We start from the raw sequence: 28,000 nt of genomic DNA, 5'->3' as shown, positions 1-28,000 counted from the left end.
TGTGGACACTAATTTCATACGTATATTGGCATTGTCCAAAATATTATTTTATTTAATGGAAAAAAGCCATCAATATTCAAATGAATCACATTAAAAAACTTATATATAAGAAACAGCCTCCAAGAACATTCAAGCAGCAGTCAGAGAGAGGGAGGGAAAAATATTTCAACAGCCCATCGGTTTTCTCCAAAATATTACTTGACAGAATACAACCCAATTCACCGGCTCCGACAATTCATAGAATTTTTCATTGTTTTCTTGAGATGCAAAAGTTCACTGTTGCAGTGTTTTCAAATGACCAATCAAGTGCTACTTCTTGGTTAAAAAGGCCACTGGTAGATTCATCTGATCGTGAAGAACGTTCCTTCACTGCTGGGGAAATCTGCTCCCAAGAAAAGAAAACTGAAGTCTGTGCCAAGCCTCTCACAGCTCATCCTTTTCCAAATCGTCCAGCTCCACGTCACTGAGGTCAATGTCGTCTTCCACGGGAAGCTGGGAAACAAAGCCACTCGTTAGGCCCTGCAGGAAGAGCTGGGAGAGCTCGCGGGCTCACGGCGGAGGAGCAAGGTAGTTTCTAGAGACACCCCAGATCACAGAGCCGGTTCTGCCCTAATCTGGCTCCCGCTTTTAGCTTTGCCTATCATTTTACAGCCGGAAAAGCCGAGAACTTAGGTGAGGTAGCATTTTAACAGATCACCTACCTCTTTAACACCGACAGCTACTTAGCTCATCGTTTTGAGGGGGGGAGGGGCAGAAGTGTGCCAGAATCCACGATAATTCCAAAGTTGTAATTTTGTTCTTCTCAGATACAAAGTAAATGGATTCCGGGTGAAATGCTCCGTTTAGCGGTAATCATCAGGAATGAAACCTCATTCCTGAAATTTATCTTGGTTGTCTGTCAAGGCTCTGTCACGCAGCCCTGAAAGGCTCGTGAGGTTATGGCACTTCTGACACCACACCACGGATGGAAAGGACTCGGCCTACAAACAGCAAAGGCGCCCTGGGCCGGGGAAAGTGAGGAGAGGCGGGACAAGCACCCCGGTGATGAGTCCCGCACGCGCGTGGCCTCCAGCCCTGGGGACTCACCTCGCCATCCTTGCCGTCCCAAGGCTCTCTGGTGCTGATGGTGGGGAAGGCCCCACCTCCCACAGGTGCTGTAGATCCGCGCCCAAAAGAGAGCTCCCTGAGGGGACAGTGACCAAAGCAAGGACATACTGATGAAGACACGATGTATTAAAACAATGACTCGCCGGCTAAGTTTCTGCAAAGGTGCCTCTCACGTCTTGCTCCCGCACAGTACTATCCGTTCAAGCAATGACGACAACGGAACCAGGCATGAAATGACTAAGGTCTTGGCATCAGATAAAGCTAGTTACTACTACTAATTAAGAAAAATAAACTTATTTTGCTAGAATACAAATTTCAGTACGCAAAACCTATCAACATTAACGTAGAACACAGGCAAAACGTTTGATGAACAAAATTGTAGACTAACCCCCAAAACACTTTATGAAAGATGGCATCTTAAAACGAAAATTCGGTTTCCTTCCCCGGACTTCCAATAACGAGCAGAAGCACTTAACACCAGCCCACAGGCAGATCTAGAGGTGATGGTGGCAATCCTCATCTCAAACTTTTAAGACACAGAAGAAAGAGTTCTATCGTGACAGGGCATATTAGGTCTTGACTTTGACCAATTCTGATAAACATTTCATTAGAAAGATGTAGAGGCAACTGCCAGACTGGGAGCAAGCCTTCTTTAAAAAGTTTCCAAATGGTGAAGGGTGCTTGGACTACAGGGAAAAGAGGAAAAGAGACAGGAGTGGAAGTGTCCCACGTGTGTTTGACGGTTCTTTGGCTCGGTGGAAAAGGGGGGAATTCTATCCACTGCCTTTGGCTACCCTGCATTTTTCATGACGTATTATCAGTGGTTCTCAATGGAGCGAGTTTCTCCCTAGGGGACATGTGACAATGCCTGGAGACATTTTTATGATCACAACTGTCTGTGTATGCGGACCATGTGCAACTGGCATCTAGAGGACAGGTACTAATCACCCGGTAACACACAGGACAAACTTCTGGCCCACGATGTCACAAGCGCCAACATCGAGAAACCCTGATGTCCGAAGAGGAGTTACGTTCAGAAAACCGATTATCCACGTGCTCTAGAGCTGCGCTCCACCGCCATCCGCTGAGCTCTAAGCGTAACACAGGGCAGGACGCTGGCCTCCACGCCGATGCGCGTGCAGAGTCAAGAGGTACTGGGCACAGCGAGTCAGACCTGTGTCTCTCGTAGTCCATCAAAAACCTACACTAGAATGGCTCCATTTGCTGTGAGGGGGCACAGGCCAGCCCAAGCTCTGGCTGACATAAGAAATACAAACCCATGCAAGTAATCAAAGGCAAGCCAGTGGTTCTACTTCTTACTAGTTTGGGACCCTTAATCCGATTATTCATCGTCTCTGAACATCAGTCTCTTCATCAAGAAGATGCCGAGATGTAGGGAGTCGGTGCTCAGAAAGCAGCTACCTTCCTACTTTTCTTCTTTAATTAAAAAAAAATTTTTTTAATGTTTATTTTAGAGACAGAGCATGAGTGGAGGAGGGTAGAGAAAGAGAGGGAGACACAGAATCCGAAGCAGGCTCCAGGCTCTGAGCTTTCAGCCCAGAGCCCGTCATGGGGCTCAAACTCACAAGCTGTGAGATCATGACCTGAGCCGAAGTCAGCCACCCAACCGACTGAGCCACCCAGGTGCCCCAACATTCCTACTTAATGTCCTCAGCAGCAGCAAACAGAAGGACTAATAGAAAGATGCCAAGCCTCCTTTAAAGAGGAACAAAATTCTTCTTTTCTAATGTTTATGTATTTTTGAGACAGAGAGAGAGAGAGAGAGAGAGAGAGAGAGAGAGAGAGAGAAACACAGGATCCAAAGCAGGCTCCAGGCTCTGAGCTGTCAGCACAGAGCCCAATGCGGGGCTTGAACTCATGAACCTTGAGACCATGACCTGAGCTGAAGTCAGACGCTCAACCGACTGAGCCACCCAGGCGCCCCAAAAGGGAACAAAATTCTAAGGGAACTATGCCTTGAGGGCAGGGTTCGATTGTTTAAAAAAAAAAAAAAAAAAAGTGTTTTAACAGCTCAGTCCCGCTCCTCCCCTGCACCCCCATTCTCTTTGCAGGGCTAAATGCTATCGTCTCTTCTCAAAGAGCCCCGAGAAACACGGCTGCTGCTTCAAACAATGAACTTCTATGAAACTCGAGTCCTTTCTTCACTTCCGGCTGCATCACGCACAATGACGTACTCGTATGTTTGGCTGCTACACCGAAAGAAACACTTAAATAACACACCTGCAGGGAGAGGTATGGGAATCACTAACACTCGTCTTGGGTTGACTGTAGCTGTGAGTTACTGCCAACGTATTCATCACAGTCCGTCTCAGCTTCAGGTCTGTGGTTTTCAAGTGCACACATTGGTGGATGAGGACACCAACTCCCTGGCGGGCCTGGCACCGTCTACCGGCGACGAGCTGCGCGCACGTCCAGTCTCGTCAGAAAACAAGGCGCACGGGACTAGAGACAAGTATACTGTCGCCCACTGTGTCTCCTTTCGACCCACTACTGCATCCTCTTCCCCACTGGTAACTGGGTGGGTTCTGAGGTTCTCTGCTGCCTTTAAGGCACGAAGCTGGAGAACCAGTGGCCTGTACGATCTCCAGCGCAACAGCGATGGTCTCAAGTTGACAATACGCTATTGTCCGCAGCGTTCCCACGAACCAGCCACCTCCTCCGTACTAAGACACAAAACACACGACAAAGAACAACAAACCAGAGAAGGGAAACTGGTTGAAAAGAAATGCGAATAAAATCAAAGCCGCAGTTAGACCTGCCATTTCCAGTGAGTCCACAGGCTCAACCTCATGGTTACTGATCCCCCTCAAACATTTCTTACGATTTTCTCACAAATTTCTTACGATTTGTGACATTGGAATCAGCTGCTGAAAAAGGATGACATTTGATAAGCACAGTTGACCCCTGCACGTGGGGTGAGCCATACAAGTCCACTTGCAGAATTTTACGGTAATGTGAGTGTATTTTCTATCATTTTCTTAATAACATTTATTGTAAGAATACAGTAGATGGTACATAAACCATACAAAAAACGTACTATTTACCAAGAGCTGACGATCAGACAGGCCCTGTAGTAGTAAGCAGAGAGAAGGTCTGTGAGAGATGTACCTGTGAGACTCAGTTAGGAGGACGAGGCATGAACCAAATTACCGCACACCTGAGAATCAGCACGGTGTCAATGCCTCATATTTACCTGAAAGATGATCAAATCAATTTTTGGAGGAGTTGAATGGCCGGGCAAGACAGAGAGCTCTATCAATTGGATTTTGAGTTTCAGAACCTATTATGTTGTTTGCACGTTGCTGGAATCACTTCAGAAACACACGTTCTACCGCTGCCGGCCAGAAACGGAAGGCACGTTAGCTGAGGTGAGAGGCACAAAGCATGCTGGGGGGGCGGAGGGCTGCTACCAGCCCAGAGGGGACTTGCATGAGATCAGAGAGCTCGATGCAATGGCGCAACAGCAAGGTGGCCTCTTCCCCTACAGAATGCTTCCACGGAAAAGAACAAAAGCGCCGAACGATGACTTAGAACTCAAACACCTAATTCCCCGGAATGCCAAATGCACACTAACTCCACGCACTGCCTGGTCAACGTAAACCTAGCTTTGAACCCACGCCACGCAGAACCAAGCCACAGAACAAAAACAGCTCAAGGAGGCAAGAGATTACCTGAGAAACTCGTTAATGCCTTGCTCGCTGAAAGATCCTTTCAGAAGAGCAAATTTCATCTTGCGTGCATTGATGGCTGCCATGGCAGGGTACCCGAAGCCTCCGATCCCCAACGCATTTTCAAGTTCAGATTGGGCCCCAGCTTCTGTCCACAGCCACCTAGAAAAACAGGCTTGTTTTAGGGTGAAGATCCCTTTCAAAGTAGTTAGAATCCAATCAGCGGATACTAAAAAAAACAAAAATGGATTACACTCCCAACATTTTATGGAATGAAATGGATGTAGAAACAGAAATAAAATACAAAGATAATGTATTCTGGATGTTGCCTACACTCTACCTCCAGAAGTCTCCCAAATCTATATAGTTTGCTCCCAGCCTCCAAAATACTGTCCACTAAACCTGCTGGGTTTTCTGTCTCTGTTACGTGAAATCCTACTAATATCATTTGGACAACTGGACACGTTTGCCAGTAGGATAACTTCTTCTTAAGACTTACTGGTATATCATTATTCAATCCCTGTAACAGTGCTCAGCCACGTTTCTTACTCAACTTCTACAATGGTGAAGAAGAAGGATGCCAGAATGCGGTGCTCTGTAGGCACACCACACTTTGTTGAACTAATGGGAGGGGGCACAAAGTCACTTGTGGGGGACAGCAATGGCCTGAGGAGGGTGAGACAGCAATGGATAGAGGACGAGAAACAAAAAGTTAAATCGGAAAGAAGCAGACATACTTTGTTTTAAAAACACACCTGTATCTGGGCGCCTGGGTGGCTCAGTTGGTTAAGAGTCCAACTCGATTTTGGCTCAATGCCCTCACAGTTCGTGAGATCGAGCCCCGAGCTGGGCTCCGTGAATTCTCTCTCTCTCTCCCTGCCCCTCTCCCACTCATGCGTGCGCTCTCAAAATAAACTTAAAAAAATAAAACAAAATGATTCTCATGAGAAAAGGTACTGTGGCACAGACAGGTAAAAGACTTGCATTACTTCTTTTCCTTTTGAGAGACGAAGAGACGCAGCACAAGGTGGGGAGGGGCAGAGAGAGAGAGGGAGACACAGAACCCGAAGCAGGCTCCAGGATCCGAGCTGTCAGCACAGAGCCCGACGCGGGGCTCGAACCCACGAAGATCATGACCTGGGCCGGAGTCAGACGCTTAACTGACTGAGCTGCCCAGGCACCCTGAACCAGACAGTATCCAGGCAGCACTATGCTCTCCTGTCCAAATCATAGTGAGAAAGTAAGTTCAGCAACTTACCCCCACATTTTCTTTTTGTATTTGTCTGCCAACTTCAGAAGAACTTCTAAGTACGAGTTTCTGCCAGCAGCTCCTAATTTAAACAGAAAATTTTGAAAAGGTAAAAATAAAAAAATCCGAAACATTCATCAGCTTAGAAAGCGTTCTCAGAGCAGGCAGCACAGAGCAGTCACGGCGAAGGGCGCCCCTGTTCGCCGTACCCGTGTCCAGGATGTGGGGCAGCACGGCCACGACACACAGCTGGTGCTCCTCACAGGTCTTCTTAGCGATGTCCTCGTCGATGATCTGTGGGCCCAGAGCACAAGGGGTGGTTGGAAGGCCACGGACACAAAACCCAAAGGTGAGCCTGACGACAGAGACTCGGCATCATCACGTTCAAAGAAGAGCAAAGACTTCAAGAGACAGAGCGACTCCCCCTGATACTCCAGGTTCGCGCTACGGCACCACGGACAGCTGGCCTTCCGGGTCTGTCCCCGGGCCATCCCGGTGCTGACTCGGCACCTGCCGACACACGTGGGCTCCAAAAGCAGACAGCCTCGGAGGAGCCTGGCTCTGACAATCACCTAGCTAGACAGACACATGTGTATTATATATTTATGGGGATCTGAGGCTCTCTGTGCCTCTGTTTCCTCACATAAAATGAGATAAAAACAGTATTTACCTCTAGGCATTCATGTGCGAACTGAAAGGAAAATATACGTAAGAGCAGAATGATGCTGTCACACTGTCACATGACTAGGTGCTCCACAAACAGCAGCTGCGGCTGAGACAACGGGGAGAGAGTGGCCAGGCGCATTCTATTTTTAAAAAGCTTGGCACACTCGTCCTCCTAGTGTAAGGAGTGTAGTACTAAAATAATGAAAAGCAGCAGTTTATCAGGCAGGTTTTCCCCACTTGAAAGTCCAATAATACTTTAAAGAGAGCATTTTAAAAGAGAAGGGACAAAGTCCATTTGGAAACACCAAGGGAGTGTCATTACTGTGTGAGAGCCTCCCCCATCAGACATGGTCGGTTCTGATCACGAGTGACGGAAGCGGTTTACCTCAAGCAGCTCAGGAGGTGGGGCATTGTCAGAAAACAAATCCAGGGCCCGGGAGACGATGTCAGATCGTGTCCGCCCCCCATCGTAATCCACAGGAGATTCCCCCTTCTGAAATATCTTGATTGTAGGAAATCCCCTAATCTATTAAAAAAGACAAGAGTATAAAATCAAACTAATATTTAATAAGGAATAATCTTTACGGGTTCTAAGGCTACCTTATAGGGAATTTAATAGAACAATATTCCGAGGCTGCATCAGTGATCAGGGAGGATACACAGAGGTCTGTTGATCAGGCAGTTTTAACAGCCTGCCCACCAGGCTTAGCGGAGTATTATTCAAACCTTCCATATGTACTGAATACAACGTTATCTGCTCTAGAACAAGCGGACCAACTTCAAAAGCACTAGCAGTGACTTGTAAGAGCCTGAGCAAGCTGAAAATTCACATGCAGCACACAGCAGAAAAGAGTGAGATATTGGACTTAAAAGAGAGAGAGAGAGAGAGAGAGAGAGAGAGAGTGTCAGTCCTGAGTTCAAGACTCGTTAGTTTTAACAATAAAGTAATTTAGTTTCATTACAAAATGGCCAAACATCTCCCCTCCTACCACACAGGGAAGCCCGGATACCGGATGAAGTCACAGCTGAAAACAGAGTGTACTCCTCAAAGACGTTCGCCATCTGGACACTCACCCCATATCGGCCGGCTAGAACCTGGTTAACCGTGGCGTCCACAGCCGCAAGCTTCACTTTTCCTTTGGTTTGCTCTTTTACCTCTGTGGCTGCAGCAGCCCATTCTGGCTCAAGACTATGGAAAAATATTTGCACTTTAAAAGTGTGTTTTAACCGTCAGCACGAATACCTTAACCGAGACGCGCATCTCTGCCCAATCCAGTCACACCGCGCTTGGAAACCACTGTGCGTAGCTTTGCGTACAATGTGATGCTGTCTTTTCACATTCACTTCCCAGGTCTCTGTCACTCCCTCCCCCGCGCTAGGTCCCTGTTAATCTTTGAAGCTGTGACAGAAGAAACTCGGCACCAATGCCAATGTTTAACATTCACTCGGAGTCAGAGCCTTCCTGGAGGAGATCTTGGTGACTGACCTGCCGTCTGGGTCAGCTTTTTCAGAGCCAGCTAGGTGAATATATTAAAAGCACTGGGACTCAAAATACTTGGTAAAAAGCCCTTACTTTTTGCAGTGTCCACACCAAGGAGCGTAAAATTCAACCATCCAAACGTCTTCACTATCAAGGACATTCTTATCGAAGCTGTCGTCCGTCAGCTCAATTACATCCTTCTTACTCGAACTCTCACCTCTACCCTGTCGCATGTGACATTAAACATTTAGTTACTCTTGGCCAGAAAGAACGCTATTCTTATTCTAAATAGATAACAGACAACGATCTCTTCCGCATCTTAACGAAGTCTGGAGTTCTTCTTTCTAGTGAAAACCATTCTACTCCACTTGGGGTCATTCCTTAATATTATTATCACTTGTCAAACGGTGTTTACTTTCAATCACCAGCACCTCCAGTGTAAGCTATGAATATTCCGGAATTCTCTCGCCTGCTGTTGTGCTAAGAGAAACCCCCACACGGCTCAGAGAACCACCGGATTCTACTCTAGTTCCGACTGGGCACAGCTGCTTCCTCATCCCAGGATGTTAAACGTAACCAGTTACTACCTTTCCATAGAGAAAGTCTCTACCATTCAAGAGAGCTAAAAGTAACATTTAATTCTTTATTTTCAAAGAGTGTTCTTGAGTAGCAAACCTAAGGAGCAGTTTCACTATGCTGCTTTCGGATGCCTGGGCCAAAAGCCAAGAGCATGGAATCTTCGGGTAAATTCTACATCTGTATAAAGAAGCTACTTTTCCTGGTCTCTGTAAGAGTGAAGGGCCGTTTTACCTTCATTTGTAAGAATTTAATGCCTTTTCACAAGAACATTTGGTTAACTTCACATCTCCTACATGGGCATCTAAAATACCAATCCACGGAACAGGAATTTTTCTCTTCTTCCCTGTCCACTGAGATTGAATTTTCCAAAATTTCAGGCTGATTGCCAGATATAGGCCAAGAGGTCGTTCAGATTTCATCTCTCTTTGTCCCCAAGCCAATCTGGTCTCTGTCTCCCCACTCTGGAACTACAAATGCCAAAGGGTCCCAGAGCCTGGCTTCCCGGTCTGAAGCTCTTTCTCGAGAGGTCTACAGCCCAAACTCTTCCCTTTCAGTGCTGGGCCGAGGAAGCCCATCTTGTGGCCTGATTCTTGGCCTATAGTGGTGGCCAGATGCTCTGGGACTAGAGACTTCTGAGGAGGCCAAATCAACAAGCTAGGTGGCTCATTCCCTCTGGCATGAGCTGATCCAACCTTGTAATATCTTTTAACTGAAAGTTCACTAATTTAAAACATTAGTAGTAACTACAAAAAAAACCCCAAAAAACAAAAATAACCCGCCCCAAAACTATCCTCTACAAAGAGTCCATATTGTGGCATCAAACTCATCACACACATTCAAAGTTGACATCACACAGTCTTACTTGTTTTCCAGAACCATATCCACCACCCCTCCCCCCAAGGCGATCCTTCACGAGCTGGCGCAGAGCACTGAGAGCAGCATCTACAATGGCTTCGCCAGTTCTGCCACCTACAGAAGACAAAGGACAATCAGACGAATGGGTGGTGGGGGCCGTGTGCCTATCCGTGGCCCTTTACATGTGTCAGATTTCTGTCAGCTTTATCTGATGTTTGAACAGACCCAACAACACATGGGTATTTAACAGAGTCAAGTTCTCCCTGTAATACACACCGCACTTGACTTTTCCCTTGGAAAACCAAATCCTCTCCTTCAGTTTTAGTTTATTAAACACAAACATCCTGTGCACCTACTAATGCCATCCGCAAATGAGAGAAACTCACAAATGTCTACTGAACGTGTAACATGTATACAGATGAATAAGCCTATTATCTAGTTAAAAAAAAAGTAGGGGACGTTTCTAAATACAAACTACATCGAGGGAAATACAGGAAAACTATTTTTTTTCTTTTCTTCCTTCCTTCCTTCCTCTTTCTATTTTATTTTTGATCTACTTCTCTCCCTTTCTATTTTTTTATTTTTGAGAGAGAATGAGGGTGCATGGGGGCAGGGCAGAGACAAAGGGAGACACAGAATCCGAAGCAGGCTCCAGGCTCCGAGCTGTCAGCACAGAGCCCAATTCGGGGCTCAAACTCACAGACCGCGAGATCATGACCTGAGCTGAAGCTGGATGCTTAACCAACTGACCCACCCGGGCTCCCCAGAAGAAACTATTTCTATGATGACAAGCAGAAAAAACTGTAGAAAAAGTAGGATATGAAACGTCTGAAGCCAAGTAACTGGAAAGCAATCGAGGCGCCTTCTTTCTATCTTGCTTACAATACTTGGGCTGTTTTAGGTTCTTTAGCTGAATTCTCTCCTAATCTAAGAAGTAACAAACACTTTACTGAAACTCAATAATGACAACAGCCTTTAGAAGTTTAACCAAAAAACTATACACTCGAGAAAAAGTCAGGGGGGCTATTAAGGTATGAAAAACGTACGAATAATATGGGCCACACTATCTTTAGCATTCAAAGGGAAAACTCTAATAAAATGTCTCTAGAAAATTCCATGTATTTTTACCAAACTGCCAAGGAAGATAGAAAAACACCTGAGCACACTTTTAGCCCTGACATTAGAAAGAAAATACAGTAGAGCAACACGCAGTGTATATTCAGATGGTGTGGGACTGCGGCCCCGGCTGACATCACCACGTGTGTCACTTCCTAATACAGACAGGCCAAGACCTCCATCCTCGGAACCGGTGCCCCTACCACCAATCTACTTGGAAATATGCCAAATCAAGAAATATACCAGGAGGGGCGCCTGGGTGGCTCAGGTTAGGCGTCTGACTCTTGATTCTGGCTCAGGTCATGATCTCGCTGTTTGTGGGAATGAGCCAGTGAGGGGCCTTGCTTGGGATTCTCTCTCCCCCTCTCTCTGCCCCTCCCCCACTCGCAAACTCTCTCTCTCTCTCTCTCTCTCTCTCTCTCAAAATAAAAAAAGAAAACAAATGTACTAGGAAAAAAGAGAGGGTTTTTGCGCTCTAGACCAAGAGGTGGCAAACTCTTGGTAAAGCGGCAAACACAAACGATTTTGAGGGGTGCGGGCCACCCGGTCTGCTGCAGTGACTCACTTCTGCCACTTCAGTGTGGCAGCAGCTACACACGACATGAAACGAGGTGTGACTGTTTTGAAAAAACAAACAGGCCCTTGCTCCCATTTTTTACCTACTTGTTCAAATTAAAATTCCAACCAGGGGAATAGAGTAGTTAGGAAAAGCCCTTACCCTGATAATCTTCTGGTCTGTTTTTGTTGGATCCAAAAATCTTAATGGTAGGAAATCCCTGAACACCATATTGACCTCCTAGGGACTGGTGTTTATCTGCGTCAACTGCGCCAACTTTTACAACATCCTGTGAAAATATGAGTTGTATCAATTTTTCTTTTCCACTGGAGCAGATTCCACAAAGATCCATCACTGAACTCATGTAGACTCCAAGATGATACAGGGCAAGGTTAGGTTTACAGACAGATCTAATGAGACCCGTAGCCTGGGAAGTCATGCCTACGTGGAATGACGGGAGAAATGGACGGAGCTCTGGAGAGGACTCTGCAGCACCAAGAATTAGTGAGACCGCGAGGATTATGTCATTAATCCGGAAAAGTGACTCAATAAAAACAGACAATGAACTTCCGGCGGCACGTTAAGCCTGGCTGCGTTCTTGCTTATTATACACACACAGGTGAATGAACGTGGGCATCTTAGAAACTTACTTTTAGCGCAGTTGCTACTTTCTTCCATTCTGGTGTTAACCTCTGGCAGTGGCCACACCTTTTAGGAGATAAAAGCACAAATAAGGCAACGGTTCAAGTCTTCGATCCTCAATTCAAAAATACTCTACCAACACTCTACTGAGGGACACGCACAGGGGTGGCTGCCGGCAGGGAACACATGCACTAGTGAAACATGATCGGTGACGTGAAGGAACTCGCCATTTTAGGATTCTACTATCACTCTTCTTCATATACTAATTTTAAAAGTTTCCAAGCCACTGTTTTTTTTTTTTTTTTTAATTTTTAACATTTATTCATTTTTGAAAGAGAGAGAGAGAGACAGAGTGTGAATGGGGGAGGGGCAGAGAGAGAGGGAGACGCAGAATCCGAAGCAGGCTGCAGGCTCCGAGCTGTCAGCACAGAGCCCGACGTGGGGCTCGAACTCAAACCGTGAGATCGTGACCTGAGCTGAAGTCGGCCACTGAACTGACTGAGCCACCCAGGCGCCCCCCCAAGCTACTGTTTAAATTATGTTTAAAGAGTTTAAACAAACCATCATTTGTAACTCTATCCCTGGGTAGGAACCTTAGCATTCATCTGGTCAAGTGTGTCCCAATGTGTGGTCTGAGTTGTAGGCCTAGGTAAAAGGCAGATTCTTAGGCCGCATGAAATCCAAACACCTAGAGAAGGGGTTCAGGAACCTACATCTTAGTAAGTTCAACCAGTGATTTTTAAGCCCATTAAGATTTCATATTCCCTGATCTAGTCCAACCTTTTCATTTTACAGATGAAGCATCTGAATTAGAGCCTAAATCTCAATGCTCTTTGGCTCCCACAGCAGCATGTGGGGTTAAAAGTGTACACGTAATCCCAATTTTATATGCCGAGCAAGCTGGAAAGTATTCATACCACAAGATGGTGATAAAAGAACAGGAGAGATAAGAAGGAAAGAAAATCCTTCACGTTACAGTATTTGAAATAGATTATTGTGAAACATAACACACACAGACAGTGCTTTTAAAAGTTATATATACAGGGGCGCCTGGGTGGCGCAGTCGGTTAAGCGTCCGACTTCAGCCAGGTCACGATCTCGCGGTCCGTGAGTTCGAGCCCCGCGTCAGGCTCTGGGCTGATGGCTCAGAGTCTAGAGCCTGTTTCGGATTCTGTGTCTCCCTCTCTCTCTGCCCCTCCCCCGTTCATGCTCTGTCTCTCTCTGTCCCAAAAATAAATAAACGTTGAAAAAAAAAAAATTTTAAAAGTTATATATACAAAAACCTGGTACGTTCATACCATTTATCAAGGTTGCAGTTATACTGTTCATTTTCAATACTGAGTAACATCCACTGCATGAAGATACTAAAGCTAGTTTATCCATAGGTGATTAGTTGTTTCTTTAACAAAGTCAAGTCTCCTAATTCAGTTTTTAAGAACCTAATGAGTAAACGCCAGGTGCCCAGACCAAGAGGAGCCCTTCATACAGGATTTCGTTCCGTCAGCACATCACTGAAGACAGGCCTTGCTATTTTCATCTTACAGATGAGGAGACAGGGGCTGAGGAGTTAAGAAACCTACCCAGTATCACAAGTCATCTGGTCACAGAGCTGCTGCATAGGTCTATGTGGCTCCAGGTCCCACATTCTTCATCCCTGTATACTGGTGGCCCCTTCCATAGGGGCCTAACCTTAATCCAGTATTTTAAAGGTCAGGATCTTCTGAGAAATGTCCTGTGATGCTGGTTTACATACTTACATATAGTAGTTTTTTGCAGTTCAGGTGAGCTTCTTAGAAGTCTGGGGGTCAAACTTTTATAGGACTTTGTGCCTCTTTCAATGAGTTTATTCTATGAAAGGACTCCTATTGGAGACATCAGAGTCCATACTCCTTCAATTTCAGTATTAAGCGTAGTAAAGACCGACAGAAATGCCGCACGAGTCGAGGTACAGCACACCTCTGACCCAAGGGTTCTTCTCCTGCAGTCCAAACCCCGAAGGACTGGTGTATAAAAATTCAGGGGCTCTAGGAACTTTTGGCGGGGGTAAAAACACCTCTATTTCACTTTTTGGTTTTTCTTAATGTTTTTAAGAGAGAGAGAGAGCCAGAGGAAGAGAGAGAGAATCTTAAACAGGCTCCGCACTCAGCACTGGAGTCCAACACAGGGCTCTTTCCCATGACCTTGGGATTAAGACCTGAGCTGAAATTCAGAGTCGGATGCTCAACTGACTGAGCCACCCAGGCCCCCCCTATTTCACTAACTTGTAAATGAAATGCAGACTTCCCTTCAATTATAAACATTAACAACACACCATGAGCATTTGTGACTTTGTCACAAATGAAAACTCAGCCCCTTTCAGATCGCTACTACAGTTTAACTTCATTTCTGTCCATTGCTATTTCAAAATTATGATGTCTAGGTGTTACATCTGCTGCTGGAGCTTGGTATTTACTGTCCCAGTAAAAGAGTACTACATAATCACATCAAAATTTGTTTTAGTATTTTGTGAATGTTATTTCAATGTTTTAGGTTCCCTTTGTGATCCTATATGCTTTACTCCATAGATGGAAAAGGAAAACCTTTACTCTGGAAAGAATTCAAAACCTTCGCCAAGCTGCCAAGTCTGAGCACAAGAAGAGGTTAGAGGCACCTGCTCTAATGACACCTCCTCTTACCCAAAACACTGGGAGGCCCAAGTGCCATGTCACAAGAACAATTAACTACAGGATCCAGATCCAGCCTTCTCAATTATGCTGTTTGATTCCATTTTGGAATGAGGTATATTCTCTCATATCGAAGCTTCTCAAAACAATGTAAATTACTCATGCCATAAATGATTAAAAAAAAAAAATCAAACTTGCAAAAACTGCATACAAAGGCATTCAACAATATAACAGTTTGTACATTTACAATTTGTACATTCCACACAGAATCCTCATTTGGATTTGACAAAAAACAAAGAGAAGCTTTAAAAAAAAATGATGAAGGGGGCGCCTGGGTGGCTCAGTCAGTTAAGCGTCCGACTTCAGCGCAGGTCATGATCTCACAGTTCGTGAGTTCGAGCCCCGCATCGGGCTCTGTGCTGATAGCTCAGAGCCTGGAGCCTGCTTCACATTCTGTGTCTCCCTCTCTCTCTGCCCCTTCCCTGTTCATGCTCTGTCTCCCTCTGTCTCAAAAATAAATAAACATTAAAAAAAAAAAAATAAAAAAAAAATGATGAAGGCATTAGGATGAACAGTATTCACAAAGTGGTAACATAAATTTTTAAGCAGAGGGTGTTACCTTAATTTGCTACACTGAACATTAAGCGAAACAGTCCACAAGGACCGGCATTGAGTTTCCAAAACTGTTTCACGGTCTTGCAGAGAAAAAATTAAAGCAATAAAAGGAAACCTCTCATCAGGCACACTCTGAAGTGCACCCACTCAGGTAAGAAGAATTTGTAATAACTTCATTCACTACCTCCTATGTGAGCTTAGGGGACATAGCTCACATCTAAAAGGACGATCGGGATCTCAGATCACTGCACAGTTGATCTGCAGATACAGCTGGCTGGGGCTCAGGCCTCCCCGGACCTGAGTGCCCACGGCCCCGCTGGTTTATAGAAGCAACAGCCTCGGGTACCTTTTGCAGTTTCCATTAACCAGTGTCTGCACTTCTACTCGTTGCGTTTTTGTTTTGTTTGCATTATACGTTTAACTCCATAAACAATCAGTGCAATACCGTATTTTGACTACATATAGTTGTGACCGTTAATTTCAATGAAAATTCTATCTTTACTCCACAAGGGTTTTTTTCCAGCAATGCATGTAAGTCAAGAGAGGAATTTTTAAATTAAATCAGATTGTTAAAATTATGTATTTCTAGAAGCCACTCTCTTCTTCAAGAAACAGAATGGAATCAATCACTAGCTTTTCCCTTTCCTGTGCCCAATATTCTTTCAGCATAAAGGAGTTTCCCTTCCATCAAGACCCTACTTACCTCATTACAGAGATATATCTTCTTAAAATTATAAGAAAATATTTCTTTCTTCTTTCTTGCAACAATTAGCTACTTCAACCTTTTCCCCCCCAATGGACTCAATCTCCATGGCCTTTAACACACAACACTTTGTGGAATCCCCCATTTTCCCCTCTACTTCTTTTAAACAAGCAGTAAACTAGACAAACTAGATGACTAAATAAAATCACATTTTTATATAATATTCCTAATTTTATAAAGTACCATAAATAACCCACAAGTGGTTTCTACTTACCATGGAGCGTAGAACTCTACAAGCCACAGACTATCACTTTGAATAACTTCTCGGTTGAAATTTGATGGAGTTAATTCAATTACATCGTCACTAGAGGAATAGAGACCATTCACTGCTAGAAAGAAGGTACAGCTTATTAGACCTGCAGTAAAAGACAAAAAGCACACCATTAATGACAGGGTTCAAGCTCTGGCAGGAAACGTCTTCTTGAATTGCCCAAGGTTCTTCACACAGGAGGATGGCCTGGGTCAAGTCCTTTCTAACCCCCCAGTGCCCATCCCCCTTGTTGCTGTGGCAGCCCCTGGAATTTCACTGCCACCGGTGCAGCACAGAGCAGGTAGGAAAGAGATCCACACTCTCATCTCTTGAGCTGCAATCGAAAAAGATCTCTAACTTAGGTACTTTTTATGTATTAACATTTTCATTCTTCACAATCACCTCGTGAAGTAATAGTATTCGTGCACTTTATGGGCAAAGACACCGAAAAACTGGGAGGCTACCCTGTGACCCCGAGTAATCCACACAGCATTTATTTTTTGTGTTATTCAGTTGCAATATTAGCACACTATCTTTTTTTAACGTCTATTTATTTTTGAGCAAGAGAGAGCACGAGCAGGGGAGGGGCAGAGAGAGAAGGGAACAGAGGATCCGAAGTGGACTCCACGCTGACAGCACTGAGCCTGATGTGGGGCTCGAACTCACGAACCCCAAGATCATGACCTGAGCCAAAGGTGGACGCCCAACTGACTGAGCCACCCAGGCGCCCGAGTACAGTATCTTTATTAAACTTCCTTTGAAGGAAAAATTAATTATTTGTCTTGTCTACTAAACTGGGACTCTATCAAGGGCAATACTTGTTTTTATAAATATTTTTATTTCTACTCACACTATGTATGGCAGTCACCAGACACTTGCAATGCTGCTGGATGAGCTTACGAAGAATTTTCACGTAAATGTTACAAAAGAAGGATGGAGTGTTATTGTCTTATTAACAGCATAGTTTAGCCACACTGTGGCCCAAATGCGTTTTTGTTGCTACTGTAGGAACTTAAAACGTAATTGTTAACAATTATATAGGAAAACAAGTTCTGGATGGACTTAGAAATATCTTAAAAACTAGGGGCGCCTGGGTGGCTCAGTCGGTTGAGCGTCCGACTTCGGCTCAGGTCATGACTCAGGTCAGTCTGTGGGTTCGAGCCCCGCGTCGGGCTCTGTGCGGACAGCTCAGAGCCTGGAGCCTGCTTCAGATCCTGTGTCTCCCTCTCTCTCTGCCCCTCCCCCACTCTCACTTTGTCTCACTCTGTCTCTCAAAAATAAATAAATATAAAAAAAAGAAATATCTTAAAAACTCAAAACGTTTTTGAATTGGCAGTACTATCAAAATTCCAATTCTGCCTTTAAACATATGATTTCTTTATGTTTTCTAATTGCATTGTCTAAGACCTCCAGAACAATGCTAAGTAATGGACTGTTCTTGACTTTAGTATTTTCTCATTTGCTGGCTTTTGAGTTGAAACAGATAAACTTTAGGATATTAAAGACATTTCTAGCTATTTCTTTTTAGCATCTGTGAAGATGATCATATAACTTCTTTCTTTTAATCTACTGATGCAACAAATGATGAGGCGGACCTGTGTCCTAAGGCAGCGGACGGGTATGCCATTGTGGTCACGTGCTCATATGCTTATTCTGTAGACGGAATTTGGAAGATTTCAAATGGAACCTTTTTGAATAACCCAATGGTAAATTTCTTCTGGAAGGAATGTACACCAGTGTTAACTGTTCTGTTGCTAAATATTTCACCTTATGCTTACGGAACCACTTTCAAATGACTCCAAATACACTGAGATATACTTGGGTTCTCACAGCATTACTAACTAAGAGTAGGAATCGCCCCTCGTTTGTAAATAAGGAAACAAAGGCACTTCTAGGGACCCATCTGCTGTCTCTAGCTTCTATTTCCAAGCTCTTCCCATTAAACCATGTTGTCTTTTAGAGCTCAGGATAAAATGGTTCAGTATGCCAGGGGCATGAATAAACAACATAATTCTATTTTTCAAGAACACTGCATTTGACTTATAGACGTGGCTAATAATGTAGGAACTTTATATGAAATAAAACTGTGGACTTTGGTAAGGGGGACATGAAACCACTAAAAGGCTATCCTGCAGGGGGTATGACCAGATTTGCTTTCTAGAAAGGGCATTTTGGCTGCAATGTGGACAGCAGATGGGGGACCTATCAGGAGAGTGGGGTCACACCTAAACTCAGGGGAAGATGGAATGGCCAGCAGTAACACCCGCTGCTGGGAGGTCAAGTAGGAGACTGAAAATGATCTGGTGGATTTCATGACAGAGGATCCCCAGAGCCCAGGATGGCTGAGGTGGAGGAGTGAAAACAGGCAGCAGCCAATCTGCAAAAGACTGGAGACAGTAGGAGGGAACAAGTTCATGAAAAGGGAACTCTGTAACAAGTTTCACTATAAAGAGCACAAGAGAGCAAACAAATGTGGGGCAGAAGGAAGGTTTCTTTTTAAAGATGAGAGTGATCTGAGCTTGAAGGGAAAAAAATATGTGGAGTGGGAGAGGCTAAAGATAAAGTAGAGGAATAATGAAACAAAATGCCTGGAATCCGAATCGGGAAGGGAGGGAACCCAGAGTCAGTGGCAGGGGTAGCCTGGGGCAGGATGGCCTCCTTTTCCACTTTGAGAGGTGGGAAAGAGTGCCATGTGGATGCAGGTCAGGCCAAGGTTGCCTTCATAACTGCCGCTGTCCAACATGCTAACCACTCACCACGTGGAGTGAAGGTATAAAAAGTGCTAAATTTTGAAGACTTGGTAGGGAAAAAAAAAAAGTACCTCCTTAATATTTTTGATATTGGTTACATGCTACAATGATATCTGAGATACAGTGGGGAATAAATATGTTAAAATTAATGTCACCTGTTTCTTTTTGCCTTTTGAAATGTGGCTACGAGACTATTTAAAATTAGACATAAAATTTGCATATCTCTACTGGATTGTGCTGCTTGATAATCTTTTTGTTGCTGCAGTAAAGGTTAAGTGGAGTTTGACATATTTAACGAATCAAGTAAATTAAGAACAAGCAGAGACCATCCTAATTCTGAATAAGCTTACAAGTTAAGACTGGGCCTGGAAAATCCTCCATGGAGATCTACTTTCTAAAGTGTATTTTTTGTAAAAAATCAACATAAATCAATACTTGTTCGATACACTGAGCTCAATGTGAAATTTTCAAAAATGGAAAAGCAAAAGAAAACCCATGAACAGTCCCACCAGAATGGGCAATTAATATTTTGGTGATATTCATATGGACTTCTCTGTGCTATTCGGAAGTCTAACTATTATTATATTTATATGCATGTGATCTTACTATACATTCCTTTTTGTAGCCTTTTTTCCCCACTCAAAATAAGTTTTCTACATAATTATGGATTACTTTTTACCCCCGTATAACCATTTTTAATGGCTATATCACATTGCCCATTCACCACTAACAGAATTTCTTTCCAATTTTTCACTATTAACAGGCCAATGCTGAAAATCCTTACACTCTTCCCCCCTTCAGATAAATATGAGTATTTCCTTAAGAGATAATCTTACAAAGGGATTGGGGGTATAGTATAGCTAACATTTTGATCTATGTATCTATCTATCCAACTACCCTCCAGAAACTGACATGTTAACTGAGAATAACACTTAAATGACACTACACACCAGGCAGTGTGTAAACACTTAGGATATATTAACTCATTTTAAGAACTCTATGTGGTGTATGTATCATCATGCCCATTTTTAGACCTGGAAATGGAGACACAGAAAGGGTAACTTGCCTAAGGCCACATAATTAGAAAGAGAGAGAACACAGTTATGCAACCCACATTTTAAACCAAAGGACTGGAGACTGCATTAGTATAATCCCAAGGAGGGTCATTAGTTAGATTGTGGCAGGAGAATTAGGTTCACTGCATTCCCTTGCCAATCCGGGACAGCAGGCTGGAGTCACCAAAGGGATGGACCATGACTTCACCTCAGGAATGTGCTTCCTTTACATACAAAGATGGTCGTGGCTACTGACACTCAGTATAACATGGACTTGGGCTGCTTCTTTTTTTTTTTTTTTTTTTTTTTTCTCCTAGTAACGGTGCTAGGCTTTTTGTCTTTAAAATTTTTTTAATGTTTTTATTCATTTCTGAGGGAGACAGAGTGCTAGCAGGGGAGGGGCAGAGAGAGAAGGAGATACAGAATCCGAAGCAGGCTCCAGGCTCCGAGCCATCAGCCCAGAGCCCGACGCGGGGCTCGAAAACTCACAGACCGTGAGATCGTGACCTGAGCCGAAGTCGGATGCTTAACCGACTGAGCCACCCAGGCGCCCCGACTTTTTGTCTTTAAGTTTTGCTGAATTCTCACGAGCCCCCCCCCCCGCCGCCGCCACCTTCCTTATAAATGGCTCTCTAGTGGAAATATCTTGATGATGAAGATTTGAGACTTACATTCCTTAGAAGGCAATATGACCACATAGGACTGGAAAAAAAAAAATCGAACCATACTACTCAGAAAAACAGATTAAAAGATGTTAACTACCCCCTATGAAAACCCTCAAGAAGACAAACAAAACACTCTGGGCCACTTAGGATGATAAACTGGGTCAATGCCGACTAATAGTGTTCTGTTTCTAAAATTCACATGGCTGTTCCACTCACTGATAATGAGCACCAATGGGAAATTGGAACATCCAAGTGTCTAGAATCTATGTGAGCAGATGGTTTTGCCATCTGTGGCTCCCCATTATTCCTCCACAGTAGTTAAGGATGTCATAAATCCACATCAGTAGCATCTCTGTCCCACACCTGCTACCAAGAGTACACGATCCCATAGCACTCATCTAGAAACCAAGAGGGCTCCCAAAAAGGTCTGACTCCATTTATGCAAATAAATGATAGAATCACAGACTCTTTCCGCGCCCAGTATGAATTCACCCAAGGGACCCTGAACACAGACTAGAATCTTTTCCCCTCCTCTACATTCTCTCTGTACTACAGCAAATATTTACATCTTGTTTACTCTCTTGAGACCCATGTGAACTCGTGCATCCTGAGAACCACCCAGCGGGGGAGGACGAGCCCAGAGTGATTAAGTCACTAGCTCGCCGTCACACAGCGAGGAAATGCGGGGCAGGGCCGGCTGGGGCTCAAACTGTGCGGTCTGGATCCAGGGCGTTCAGGTAACGAAGGTGAAGAGCGCCTCGGCGGGGACCAAGGCGAGCCAGAAAAGGGTCGGGATCCTCAACCCCACTCACTGCACAGTTTCTAAAACAGGGATTTACATAATTCATGGCGGTCTGCGTCCCATTTAGTTTTTAGAAGTTCGCTCACACTTGAAGCGCTTTGGGAAGGCACCGTTCCCTTTCTAAAGCAAACTCTTCGGCCTTTTCCAGGGCTGGGTTTTGATATTTCAGTTTTTCTCAATTAGTGGGAACGGCATTAAACAAGTGGTGAGGACGAGCTGCAGGGTGAGGACCCCGCGGCCGTGCCGTCTACACGCCAGGGTGAGGAGGGCGGGCCCAGGACAAGGGACCCCTGACCCTACCCCTCTCCGGTCGCCCCCGGCTCCACCTCCGCCAGGGATCGAGTCCTAGCTGCTCCGCACGGCTCGAACGCAGCTCCCGGCCCTCACCCTCGCCCGGCCCGGGGCTCCCCGGTGGTTCTCAGGATGCACCACCCCGGGACTCCCCGACCCCGTCGCGCTCGCTCCCCGGGGTGGGCTGCGGGAGCCCCGCCGCGCTGCCTCTCCCTCCGCACGCGCCCCGAGACCCGCAGGGCCCCGCACCCCCGCGCGAGGGGCGGCCCCGACCGCATCCCCCACCCCAGCCCTGGCCCCGCGAGGCCGCCCGCCCGCCCTGCCCCGGGCCTCCCAGGCGGTCCCCCGGGACGAGGAGGCCCGCGCCTACCCAGCACGAGGCGAGCCATGCCGAGCTCCCGGGCCGCCGCGCAGTCCCACCGTCGCCTCAGCTCCGCGCGCCGCGCCCCCGCCGCCCCACGTCCCGCCCTCGGCCCGTGAGGCAGGCGCCGGGCGGTGCGGCGGGGACGGGCCGGAAGGCGCTCGCCAAGCCGTGGCCGCGGCCCATTGGTTCCAGCAGGCTTCGCTCATTCGCGTGACCAATGGGAGGCGGCCGGGTAGAGGTTACCGGTTTGATTTTTTTATGGAGGGCGGAGCGAGCGGCGGAAGGAGGGGCTTGCTGGGGGCGGGGCGGACCACCCTTTCCTTCTGCCGTGGCTCTCGGATTCCCCCAGCCCGAAGCGGGCTGTGGGTACTTTCCCCCCGTAGAGTCCAGTATTTGGTTCTTCTTATCTTAAGGGTCTTTATTCTCTCTTTCCCTCCCTTGCCTCTAACGAGCCCCTTTCCAGCCTTCACTCATCCCCTGCCCCCCCTACTCTCCACCCCTTATCCTCTTTGTCCCCCAGAGAGGATAACTTTCTTTGGGCGCTCAGTACATGTATGACCTTATTAAATGACACTTTAATTTGTCCTGTGCCTTGATGGGTATTCAATCAAACTCTTGCTAATACTGTGCATACCATAATTCAACACTTATTTGTTTGGTTGAATTACTTTAGTTAGAAGTTCCCACGTCCAGGGCATTTGACTCCAAAACTTTTTTTCACTGATAGGACCTTGTTCTCTGTAGAAGCCCTTGGGGCTTAAGCTTCAGAGCTCCTCAGAGGGTTTCCTTCCTCACCCTGGGAGGGGCCTTTGCAATATGATCAGTGATCACGTGTTTTGTAAAATTTGCAAAAGTAAAATATTTTAAGCGTAGCAGGCTAAGATATGGCATCTTTCCACCCAGGTTTCCCCTCCTGTGTTTGGATTGGCCTTGAGCATTTTGTTTTCGTATTCGTACTGGTTTATTTCTCTGTAGTGCTGAATGCGTGAGACAGCTCTGCTTCTGGTGGAAGGATTTGGGAGTCACTACAGTGGAAGCCAGGAGTGGTGATGGCCTGTAGGGAGCGCTTCCTGGAGGAAGTGGCCCTAGAGCTGAGTCTGAAACGTTTGCTAGGCAAACAGGAGAGTCATCCATGCACAGGAAGCAAAGGGAGTGAAGAAGCTCCCTCAGGGTGAACTGACACCAAGCAGAGGAAGCTGGCAGCAAACGCCAGATGATGGGGTGGTGCTGGGGGGCTGTGTGGAGAAATCGTGAGACATCCAGACCATTTGTGGGCTGGGCCCTGTGGATCCCCGATTTTTGATTCTCTGAGAGATCTCTTTGGGTTTACTGATGGCATTGTAAAATCTAGGGTTTGGTGTGTCTGGATAATCAGTGGTGGCATCTAAAGTAAACAGCCCTAAAATCTGGGTGGCTTACACCATAATGCTTGATTTCTTGCTCTCGCTGGCAAGGAGCTTTCCATGGGTGACTCAGGAATTCTGGCTTCTCCCGTCGTTCAATGCCACCATCTTCTAAGACATGCCCTCTCGGCATGGGAGATGTTACCCCCAAGAGGGCAAAATTGGTTCTTGGGGGATAGCAGTGAAAAAATCTTAGCTATTACAAGGGCCACAATACATAAACGAATATACAGTGTATCTGTGTTTTCCAAATTTCATGGGAGAGAGGAACTTAGGAAAAGATATATCGAAAAAGTCTCCTTAGGGGCATGATAAGGAAAAAACAAAAAAAAAGAAAGAAAGAAAGAAAAAAGGCTGAGAAACGCTGTTCTAGAACAGGATTGTTCAATGGAAATATAATGTCGGCCACGACATATGAAAATGGAAAGTTTCTAGTAGCCACATTAAAAAGGTAAAAAAGAACACCCTAAACTAATATACCATTGCATGTTAACTGAACTGGCATTAAAATTAAAAAAATTTTAAAAAGTAAAAACAAAACTGACAAAAGTAAAACCAAAGAGATTAAATCTAATAATCTAGTTTGACCCAAAATATTCCAAATGTCACCATTTCACCAGGTAATTATATAAAAATGGTTAATGAGCTGTTTTACCTTCCCCCACCCCTAGCCAATTCTTTGAAATTGCATCTTAAGTTAGACTGGCCACATTTCACGTGGTCAATAGCCACACAGAGCTAGTAGCTGTCTGTTGGACAGCACAGTTCTAGAACCTCCTTAGAGTCCTTGATTGGTTCTTCTGCCTGAGTGCCTGAGGAACAAGGTGGGACTAAGGGAGACTGCACAGGTAGTTCTGGCCAGGCCTGGTAGTGTCCTTCCACTCACATTCCATTGGCTAGAGCCAGCCAGTGGCCCCAACTTAACTGCAAGGGAGGCTGGGAAATAGTGTTCTGTCTCCAAGAAGAGAAACTGCATTGGTGAGGACCAAGACAATCTCTGCTGCAGTACGTGCTCTGGCCTCCAAATATCCGTGTTTACTTCTCCACATGTGGAACACATTTAGTCTCTCCCCAAAGGAGTCAACCCAATGTGTATCACTATAGCCAGCTCGAGGCCCTGGATGTCTGGGTGAAGTGTTGACTCCCCCCCACCAGGTCAGGGCGTGAGTCCACATGGTGTAGAGCTCATGAACTGAAAAGAAGAGCTATTCTCCCACCCCCAAACTCAGAATATATGATGTGGGGACAGAGCAGGAGAATCGTAATCAATATTACCTTTCAGAAAGGAGAAAAGTAGGAGATACACTGCGGTGCGTGGTTCAGGGCAATTCTGAAATCCCTTATGGGTGGACACCGTAAGGCTCCCACATGGAGGAAAGACAGCCCCTCAATTAGGTTCTGATTCTGTTCTCTGGGAGGAACTCTGTGGTCTGCTCCACTCTTTGGGAGGCTTCCCCTGGTGATTCGTCTCCTACCCATCTCTCCTTGGTGGTGGTGGGGGGGGGGGGGGTCCTCTAGCCAAAACCTGTCTCTTGCCTAGGAAAGATTGGGAGTCAAAGGGTTTTGTTTTGTTTTGTTTTGTTTTGTTTTGTTTTGTTTTGTTTTGTTTTGAAGTAGGCTTCACTCCTGCCCAGTGTGGAGCCCTATGCAGGGCTTGAACTCACAACCCTGAGATCAAGACCGGGGCTGAGATCAAAAGCAGGACACTTAACCAACTGAGCCACCCAGGCGCCCCTCCAAGGGCATTTTGGGTTTTGTGTTTTGCCTTTTGTTTTGCTTTAAGTAAACCTTTTATTAAAATATCACATTGTTGAGGCACCTGGGTGGGTTCAGTAGGTTAAGCGTCTGGCTCTTGATTTCAGCTCAAGTCGTGATCCCAGGGTGGTGGGATCCAGCCCTACATGGGGAGGGGGGGGTCTGTGCTCATAGCCTGGAGACTGCTTGGGATTCTCTCTCTCCCTCTCTCTTTGCCCCTCCCTCTCTCTCTCTAAAAATACATAAATGAACTTTAAAAATAAAATAAAGTATGACATTGTTATTGACTGAATTGTGTCTCCCCCAAATCCATAATGTTGAAGCCTTAATCTCCAAATGACTATTTTTGGAGATAGAGCCTTTAAAGAAGTAATTCAGGGGCGCCTGGGTGGCGCAGTCGGTTAAGCGTCCGACTTCAGCCAGGTCACGATCTCGCGGTCCGTGAGTTCGAGCCCCGCGTCAGGCTCTGGGCTGATGGCTCAGAGCCTGGAGCCTGTTTCCAATTCTGTGTCTCCCTCTCTCTCTGCCCCTCCCCCGTTCATGCTCTGTCTCTCTCTGTCCCAAAAAAATAAATAAACGTTGGAAAAAAAAAAAAAAAAAAGAAGTAATTCAGGTGAAGTGAGGTCAAAGGGTGGGGCCCTAAGCCAATAGGACTAATGACCTTATAACAAGAGGAAGAGACACCAGAGTGAGCACACACAGAAGATAAGCTTCGTGAGGACAGCTAGAAGTGGTCGTCTGCAAGCCAAGGAGAGAGGTCTCCCCAGAAACTAACCCTCCTGCACCTTGATCTTGGACTTCCAGCCTCCAGGGCTGTGAAACAGTGCATTTCTGTTTAAGCCCTCCAATCTGTGGTACTTAGTCATGGCAGCCTGAGCAGGTTCATACAAACATCCCCCTTAAAATAGAGCCCAATTCTTTAAGGGCAACAGTGCCTTGACGTTTCCGTAAAGTGAATATCACATTTGACCTTGCATCCCCTGTCAGAGGCCAGACACACACCTTCCTGTTAATGCTGCAGGTCAATTTCAAAGTATTGCCAAGGGTATCATGGGCTATTCGAGTTTAAAACTCAGCTCCAACATGGGGCGCCTGGGTGGCTTAACCAGTTAAGCGTCTGACTTTGGCTCAGGTCATGATCTTGCAGTTCGTGGGTTTGAGCCCCCCATCGGGCTCTGCGCTGACAGCTTGGACCCTGTCTCAGATTCTGTGTCTCCCTCTCTCCTCTCCCACTTGCGCTCTCTCTCTCTCTCTCTCTCAAAAATAAACATTAAAAAAATAATTAAATAAATAAATAATAAGTGTTTAAAAAAAAAAAAAAACTCAGCTCCAACAAATACCTCATAACCACCAACTATTTAGCAGACCCGACGTCACTTGATCAGTGCTTTGCTGTTCACTTATTCATTCACTCATTCCATCCTTCACTCATTCATTTGAGAAGTATGTACTAAATATCCGTTTATTTCAGGTACGGTGCTAGGTCGGGGGGGGGTGGTGGTTATTATGATGATTAGTAGATGTTCCTGGCTGATAGAAGCCCACGGTCCACGAGAGGATGCAGGTCAATAAGGAGCTACAACGGAAGTATATACAGAAAGTTCTATGAGACCACAACGGAGGCAAGCAGTTTGCTCTGGTTGAGGGAGTCTGATGTCGAAGAGGCTTTTCTGGGGTGACAGCGAGGCAGGAGGGGTGCTCCCGGCAAGGGCAGCCCATGAACAAAGGCACAGAAGCAGAACAGTGTGCAGGGCGCAGTGAATCTTGGACAGCCCTCCCGGCAGGCCCATTGAGACCAGTCTCAACAGCTCCGCTAAGCTGCAGAGACGACAAACACGGCGGGTCGCCCGTTTAGCGACACTGGGTTTTAAGATCAAGAGATCAAAACATTTTACGTGACTAAACTTTTTGAATTCTAGAACTTTGGGTGCAAATTCAATGCTGCTTTTTTGGTGCTGAGTAAACTCAGTGTTCCAGAGTTAGGTGACCAAGATTTGAGACAATTCCAGAGAGTCTCATTAGCCTGGGCCGGAAGCTGAGCCAATCAAGCCCCAGCGCTGGGCCCCAGTTCCTGGAAAAGACAAGGGACAATAATATTTTCTCAAGTGCAGCAGGCTTCTCTTCCTGTTCTGCCTTCTCTGTCTTGCTCACTAACCAGAAAAGAATAAATCAGAGGATTTAAGGAAGAGGAAAGGACAGTCCAGAAACCTTGATTTTTTTTTTGTAGAACAATGAACAGAATTAGTAACTCACGTTTTCACCAAACTTCATATACTTAATAATGATAATAAATAACATATGATAACTTTGCATGTGCTTCCCCAAGATTTTTTTTTAAAGTTTTTTAATTTTGTTTGAGAGAGAGAGAGAGAGAGAGCACACAAGCAAGAGGGGGCAGAGAGAAAGAGAGAGAGGGAGAATCCCAAGCAGACAGCGCAGAGCCTGACGTGAGGCTTGAACCTACAAACCCTGAGATCATGATCTGAGCTGAAATCAAGAGTTGGGGAGGCTTAACTGACTGAGCCACCCAGGCTCCCCTTCCCCCAGGTTTTTTGTAAGCAGGGTGTAACATGGGGAGGTCAATGAATAAACCAGAAATTTCTTTTTTCTTGTATTTCCCTATGGTTTCTGCCCTCCCCCAGCTGCGTTACTGTGGTTGCTGCTTACCTGACCCTGTCCCTCACC

The 28,000-nt window shown here is 45.6% G+C and overlaps 2 protein-coding genes across 4 annotated transcripts in view; one reads left to right on the top strand and one right to left on the bottom strand.

Annotated features, from left to right (window-relative positions):
• ATP6V1C2 (ATPase H+ transporting V1 subunit C2) overlaps positions 1-7,821 on the top strand; it is a 62,196-nt gene extending 54,375 nt beyond the window's left edge. For 2 of the 3 annotated variants that reach the window (XM_045447738.1, XM_045447721.1), the window contains one exon: positions 7,708-7,821. In XM_045447738.1, the coding sequence (XP_045303694.1) occupies positions 7,708-7,728 (21 nt within the window). In that variant the 3' untranslated portion in view covers positions 7,729-7,821. The remainder of the gene's footprint in view (positions 1-7,707) is intronic. The other variant, XM_045447728.1, reaches the window with a different exon arrangement.
• On the bottom strand, positions 26-22,316 carry PDIA6 (protein disulfide isomerase family A member 6). The gene is made up of 13 exons (XM_045447742.1): positions 22,164-22,316; positions 16,195-16,336; positions 11,948-12,005; positions 11,460-11,586; positions 9,633-9,739; positions 8,285-8,415; positions 7,786-7,900; positions 7,097-7,237; positions 6,255-6,339; positions 6,055-6,127; positions 4,800-4,958; positions 1,087-1,183; positions 26-492 (listed from the first exon to the last, which is right to left on the bottom strand). The coding sequence occupies exons 1-13, from the start codon at positions 22,180-22,182 to the stop codon at positions 424-426; spliced, it is 1,323 nt and encodes a 440-aa protein (XP_045303698.1). The 5' UTR covers positions 22,183-22,316; the 3' UTR covers positions 26-423.
• Positions 22,317-28,000: the final 5,684 nt, after the last annotated feature.

The sequence above is a fragment of the Leopardus geoffroyi genome, chromosome A3, assembly GCF_018350155.1.
Source record: "Leopardus geoffroyi isolate Oge1 chromosome A3, O.geoffroyi_Oge1_pat1.0, whole genome shotgun sequence".
NCBI lineage: Eukaryota > Metazoa > Chordata > Mammalia > Carnivora > Felidae > Leopardus > Leopardus geoffroyi.
This window is presented reverse-complemented; position numbering and strand designations above follow the sequence as displayed.